Source organism: Papaver somniferum, chromosome 11 (genome assembly GCF_003573695.1).
Source record: "Papaver somniferum cultivar HN1 chromosome 11, ASM357369v1, whole genome shotgun sequence".
Lineage (NCBI taxonomy): Eukaryota > Viridiplantae > Streptophyta > Magnoliopsida > Ranunculales > Papaveraceae > Papaver > Papaver somniferum.
This window is the reverse complement of record NC_039368.1, coordinates 110,401,939-110,409,269: the sequence shown is the minus strand read 5'-3', so window position 1 is coordinate 110,409,269 and position 7,331 is coordinate 110,401,939. Positions and strand designations below refer to the sequence as shown.

At 34.4% G+C, this 7,331-nt stretch overlaps 1 protein-coding gene across 1 annotated transcript; it reads right to left on the bottom strand.

The window, feature by feature from the left end:
- Positions 1–745: 745 nt before the first annotated feature.
- LOC113324909 lies at positions 746–1,318 on the bottom strand. The gene has a single exon (XM_026573184.1). The coding sequence runs from the start codon at positions 1,316–1,318 to the stop codon at positions 746–748; it is 573 nt and encodes a 190-aa protein (XP_026428969.1).
- Positions 1,319–7,331: the final 6,013 nt, after the last annotated feature.

The following is a 7,331-nucleotide window of genomic DNA, read 5'->3' as shown; positions in this document are numbered from 1 at the left end:
TATATTTTTGGATGCATATCAAGTTATGCATCAATTTTTTTATTTCAATCCTTACAGCAAAGTGGTTGCATAATGCTTTATGCATCCATTTTCACGATGCATAAAATGTTATGCAGATATAATTTTAGGTGCATAACAAGTTATGCAGTTTTGTTTTTGTTTGTTTCAATAGTAACAAAAAAGTTACTGCATAACGTGTTATGCAATCGTTTTCTGGACTGCATAACAAGTTATGCAACAATTTTCTGGACTGCATAACAACTTATGGAATAATTTTTGTAGATACATAACTGGTTATGCCAACCATTTTAGCGACTATACATGTATGTAGTTGATCATAATTAAGAAATTCATCATTTTGAAGAAACCCAGTGCAAGGGATCTGAGAATTCACAACACATAGGTAAGACATAATGCAGGTGGATATCTTTACACTGGAAGGCACGTGGCATACACGAGTGATGCGACTACAACAACAGGAGGAAACACTATGAATTTAATCAACAGCAAAATGATAATACTATAAAAGGTCAAGTTCCGATTCTTTGGAAAGCAACAAGAGGCAAAATGACACTGAAGCCGTTGCATTTCACTGTAACCATGAACCAAAATAGTAGCAGCTAAAAAAGTAAAAAAAACTACACAACTAGAGTAACAAACGAGAAACCGAAACTTAAAAACATAAACATATACTCTCGCAAATCTTCCAAACAAGACTAGTGAGAATCAAGAAACATGCAACAAGTTAAAACGCACCCCTACACTTCTTCACTCCCAGCATCGCAACAGCATAGGCACAGATTGCTGCATACTTGATTTGTTCCTCGGTTAGGTTCCTAGCACCCCAAACAGAGCTACTTGCAGTCGTTGGTATCTCGATGTTCAACCCCAATTCAGTACGGACTTTCTGCTCCAAACCAATCGAGTCTTTCGTACCCGTAAATGAATAATCAAAATCATAATTGAGGTAAAATCCATAGCTACGTTCAAGCTTACCAAAACAACCACTAACATCGTAACGCGAAAATCTAATTTTCTTATCAAGTAGGAAAGTTTTAAGTGCAGGTGGGACTACATCCAAATGAAGCAGTTGAATGATTATGCAATGAGTACGATAGCATAATTGCAGTGTTGCTGCAGCCTTGTAGTGAAGGTTGCTGGTAGAATTTGGATCCAACTTAACATCAACACCAACGATTGGGGACTCATCCTTGTGGAGAAGTATAAGACGCCTCAACTCATCTATGAAAGAGGTGATAATCCAAGGGGCATCTGCAACAGTAGTGAGAATGTTAACACAATCAAACTTAATTTCCATATTTTGTATAGCTAGTTATATCTTGATGTGAAGATCAGAAAAGAAAGAGTACTATTTATAGAGCGATGGAGATCTAAAGATTCATGTATGAGAAGAAGGATTTGAAACGATCGAATTCTTGATCATGGAGATGCATGCATTCTAAAGCATTGACATACCCAATTAACTATCCGCTGCACTCCAAAGGTCACCAAAGTGAGAAAACGTGGAAGATTTTAGTCCGTACGACAGATGCTCATGATTTACAATATTTGGATCACAATGGTAGATTTATGATCATAGTGAACATTTTGGGTAGCTGGGTCTATTTCGAATCGTGAAGCAATTCTGGATTACAATACCTAATTTGAGTCGCCATGCAGATATAGGATAACGCATTAGCAGATCTTTTTGGTTGGTAAAGAATCTAAAAAATGCATTTTTGGGGATCGCGGGCAATTTTCTAAAGATATATTCCATATTTTGGGCTTTGGACCGCCGGATTTATTTTATTTTTTTTATTTGAACTGATTTTTTTGGAACCATGATTTTTTTGGAACCATGATTTACTTAAGCCACCTTTCCTACACATATAAGGGGTGTCATAAAGTTTGGAAATGACTAACTTATCCTTTTTTTCTTGTTTAAATTATGACTAACATAGTTACCCCTCCTAAACCTACTAACTTAATTAAAACTCAAATTCATATACACAAAAACACAATATTATCTACTAATCAATTCATTTTAAATTCTTCTTTTGTCCGCATATTTTTTCTTACATTTTCAAAATAGTTTTAAATCCGGATTTTAGAAAATCACTGGAGGGATATGAATAACTATCCCATAAGATATTGTTGTTACTAAGTTTGAGAATTTACTATGATTATTTGGTACTTGTCTACTGGGTTCATAGATCCAGCATTCCTCGCTTATATTTTCTTGTTAGATACCCTTGTCCGGCATCTGATACTTTGATCTAACATCATAAGGTGTTGTATATTTATAATACCTATCTATAAGTAGAGCTTGATGATATTGATGCATCGCCTTTCTTGTGTTTCACTTCTTTTGTTTTTGTCGGTGCTGGGGAGAATTCTTCGAAAGCAAAAGTTTTCAATTAGGTTCAAATGTCTTGTAGCTGATGCCAGTAGATTACTACCTTCAGGACAAGCAAGGAGGAAATACTATTTCCTTAACATCTCCATTTTGTCCTTATGTTAACTCTGTCTCAGTTCACCATTGTGATTAGTTTCATCTCAATTATTGTAGATAAGTCTTGTTGGAATCCTACGAGATGCTCAGGGTTGTGTTATACTTGACAGAGATGGGTCACAGCAAAGAAAAAAACACATCTCTCTAATATTTGTGAGGCGGTTCCAACGAAGAAAGTTGATTCAGCGGCTCATTATAAACTAGGGTATTCAGACTTGCATTTGTCTTTAAGAATTGTCCTTAAGAAACATGTGAACCAGTCAGCTAAGACTTGTATTCATGCAAATTCAAGATTTTTTTGTTTTTTTTCCTGATTTTGAAGCTAAGTGTAGGTTTTATTTCATTGAAATTTTGCAATTTGAACCTGTATGAATTGTGCAACGAATGTTGGTTCTTAAATAAATTGTCATTTGAATTTATGAATCCAGGTTTCGTTTTATTGTAATTTGAATTTCATTTTAGTCTCAGTCAAACTTGTTTCAGCTCAGTCAGATTCAGTGCAGACAAGTCAGTCAAACTGAATCTATTATTTTTTTGTATTAAAATGTATATCTACGACTGATGAGAATTAGTCTTAACACCTTGACCGTTAGAATCGTTCGTTGATATAGGTTGTTCCGCGACCTGCAGAGTCCCGTCATAGATGAAAAAGATGCTCAAACAGCGACCATTTCCTCGACCGTTAAAGCAAGTCATTTAACTCGGATCTATGACTTGCCTTGGGCATCGCAAAACTGTTATTCTCCACTAGTGTAAAACTTATGTTGAGGCAATGAGGTCCAGAGATGCTATTGGTACTTGGATATATTATGATATACCTCCTGGTGTCAAGCCTATATGATATAAATGGGTATTCAAGAGAAAAATGAATGCAGATGATTTCATTGATAAGTTCAAATCCATACTAGTTATTAATGGTTATAAACAAAGACATGGAATTGATTACTTTGATACATATGCTCATGTTGCTTGCATCTCATCTATTCGTTTTTTAATTGTGTTTGCTTCTATTCACAAGTTAATTATACATCAAATGAATGTCAAAACTTCTTTTCTAAATGGTGATTTAGAAGAAGAAATATATATGGAACAACCCGGATATTTCACATTACCAGGCTAAGAAAAGAAGGTTTTCAAGTTGGTTAAATCTCTTTCTTGTTTGAAGCAAGCTCTCATGCAATGGCATGAGAAGTTTGACAAAGTAGCTTTGCCATATGGTTTTGTTGTTAACGATGTTGATAAATGTATCTATAGTAAGCATGATAGTTCCGGATGTGTCATTCTCTGCTTGTATGTTGATGATATGCTTATTTTTGGATCTGACATATCTTGTGTGAAAGAAACAAATAAGTTTCTTAATTCGAACTTTGACATGAAGGATTTAGGAGAGGTTAATTTGATCTTAGGACTTAAAATCCTAAGAAAGAGAAATGAGTTGGCTTTAACCCAATCTCATTAAATTGAGAAATTTCTCAAGAAATATGATCATTTTGATGACAAACCATCCCCTACTCCTTTAGAACCAACTATCAAGTTAATAAAAAATATTGGACGTACTCATGCACTACTTGAGTATTCCAGTATTATTGGAAGTCTATGTATGTTATGCATTGCACAAGACCCTACATAGCCCAAGACGTAAGAATGCTATGTCATTTCTTAAATAACCAAGGAGTTGAACACTTGAAAGCAGTTTCAAGAGTGTTGGCTTACTTAAAAGGAGCCATTGACTATGGGTTGCATTATCAAGGCTATCCCGTTGTATTAGAAGGATACAGTGATGCTACCAGAAACAATATAGAATCCAAGTCCAAGTCGAATGGTGGATGGATATTTACATTAGGAGGTGTTGCTGTGTCTTGGAGTTCCAAGAAGCGGACTTGTATTTGTGATTCAACAATATTGTCAAAATTGATATTGTTAAACGATGCATATAAGGAGTCGGAATGGCTTAGAAACTTACTTGTAGAAATCCCACTTTGGAAGAACCCATCTCCGGAAGTCTTAATTAATTATGATAATAAAGCTACGATCTATAACATCTCTAACAAGACTTATAATGGAAAGTCTAGACATGCAAGTCTTAGACATCAAATAATGGCAAGACAATTACTCAAGAGAGGAGTAAGTGCAGTGAACTATAATGAAAAAAGTAAGAACTTGCAAGATCCATTTACGAAGAGTCTACCAAGGGTAGTGGTCTCAATAAAGTGTAAGAAAATGGGACTAAGGTCTTTGAATGAAGTTTGATCACCCGTAGCAGAAACCCAACTATGTTTTGGAGAGGATAAACAAGGTTCAATGTGGTACCAACAAGTTATGGAAGTGATTATGGTGCACTAAGATTTTTTTTCAACTTGCCATTTTCTTATTATTGCAGTGTTCTGCAAGAAAACGGGATGGATATAAATCATTAATAAGTCTATATTAATTTGATTAATAGACGTATCACAAAATCATCTAAAGAGACTTACCTATATGAGTTTGGAAATCATGTCATTTCCTAAGGTAAGAAGACCGTTCTCTAAAGAAGACTCATGAATCCAGGATTTAAGCACATGGCCATTAACGTACTAGCTACAGAACTTACTATTCTTTGAAATCAATATGTGTGGAGATTCCAGTTTTATCACTAGGGGTACTTGGTTCTAGACTAGTTTCACCACTGAACCTCGATAAGGCTTTGAATTTCTTACACTAAGTGAAGGTTCAAATCCAAAAGATACCCATCATTTATGTATTGGTTTTAACGATGATGCTTACTCTCAACTGTGCTTGAACTAAGCTGGCTTGATCTCATTCGGGTACGTAGGCAGTCACTTAGGGTGATGCAGCCACTCCAATTTAAAAGTTTTTTACTTCATTTATTGCATTTTTTGTTTTTTAAAATAAGGGGAGCTTGTTGGATATTTTCAAAAGGATGCATTTTTGTTTGCCATCGTGGGGGTCTAGGGGGCAGCGCTCCTTAGCAGTGTGTGAGAAAACGTCTCGTAGAAATTTTCAGTTTTAGGTTGAAAACCTAATCCAAAATTTCATTGAATTTTGAACAGACACATCTGTACCAACAGCCACCATCGATGCTTTTTGAAGGTGTCGTTCTGTGATGAACAAACACCTCCAAGAGATGTGAAATGCCTATAAATAACGATGATTGTTTCTCTTGAAACACATAAAATCAAAAAAAAATTCTTCTCTAATAGCATCATCAGAACCTTATATAGTGTATTCTTGGTCGGGTCATGGAAGTATAATCCTTGAATTCGATTATGGTGTTAGGGATTCATTGAGTCCCGAAGGAATAATTCGAGAAGCCTGCTATACTCGCCAAGTTAAATGAAAAAGGTCGAATTATTGTCTAAAAGAATCGAAAGATCCTTGAAGTCGGGAGTACACCATTGTTTTGCTTTTATCCTCTAGTTTTAACCCAATTTTTCCAACAATACTATGGATGCTCAGTTTCAAAACCCTACATTGTTATTTTGATTTATATTTTGTTCAACTGTTTATGCATTAATCACAACATATAAAAATCTATGATCTACAAACCTATGACCTTTGTTTGATGCCCATATTTCTCATTAAACTCATAGAAGTGCTTATAAATTATAGAAAGACATTTTCCAGAAAAGTAAAAATTCTAATCACATGAAAAGTCTCTTCAGTTTGCAGTGTATATAAGTAGATTAGAACTTAGAATTGAAGAGAAATATGTATAGTTCTGTTGTTTTTTTTTTCATAGAAGTACATCGAGATTTTAAAGTTAGGGAAACTTTATTGATATGTCAATCTGATCGAGGGAGACAACAAAGAAGCTATGTATAAATACTATCCTTTTACAGGTTAATTAGATGTGGTACGCATATACATCTTGCCTACTATAGATAACAAGTAAATAAAATTGAAAAAAAAAAAGAATTAATCCCATTAAATAGTCAATGGAATATTTTGAACAACCAATATGATTGGTTTGTCAGGTGCACGCTCTTTAAAGGAATATGCACAAATTAAGACTCAAAATGATAAGCCCCAAATAGGATGGCCTGGCTCGAAAATAGGCAAGTTTATTTGTATGATGGTCAACTCGAATTGTACCTTTCCCTTTTACTGAAATAAGCAGCAAAAGCTTTTAACAAACCGTGGAAAAAAAAAACACGGGAAACTACCTCTCATATTATTAAAATTATGGAATCCAAAATTACCCCCTACTAATCCCAAGAAATGGTTTCCAACAAATATGTGAGAACGCGGTCTTCCTGTGGGCTTTCTCCACGGTTCATTTAGAACCACCGAATACTCGTAATCAATTTTGTCTGAACACATATACTAATACCTTGTTTGTCGCGATGTGACCATGAAATTTGAGTCTCATTCGCGATTGATTCATTGAGTCAAATGTTTGATTATTTGTCTTTTCATTTTTCTGGATGTCTAGTTTGGGATCGGACTTGACTCATCCATCCGACAATTATGAGTATTTGTATTAGCTACAAAATACATTTTTGTTAGATAAGAACTTGCTCATTTATTTATTATACAAAATTGATCAATTAATCCAATAAGGGCAATTTTTAGGTGGAAAAGACATGTAAAATTTTGATACTGTTTAAATGGACGAGAATGTAAAAATAATCAGGATGTGAACAGTTTTATCTTACTCATTTTCAAATACTTTTTTTTATTTAATTTACATCAGGATGCATCCAGTTTCACCCTCCTTTTTTTTAAAGATTAAGCCAAGATGAATCCAGATTCATTCTTTTTATTTTTTCTTGTGTCAATTTCAACCATGCTAATTTTTACTCGTCCATTAGAATCATGT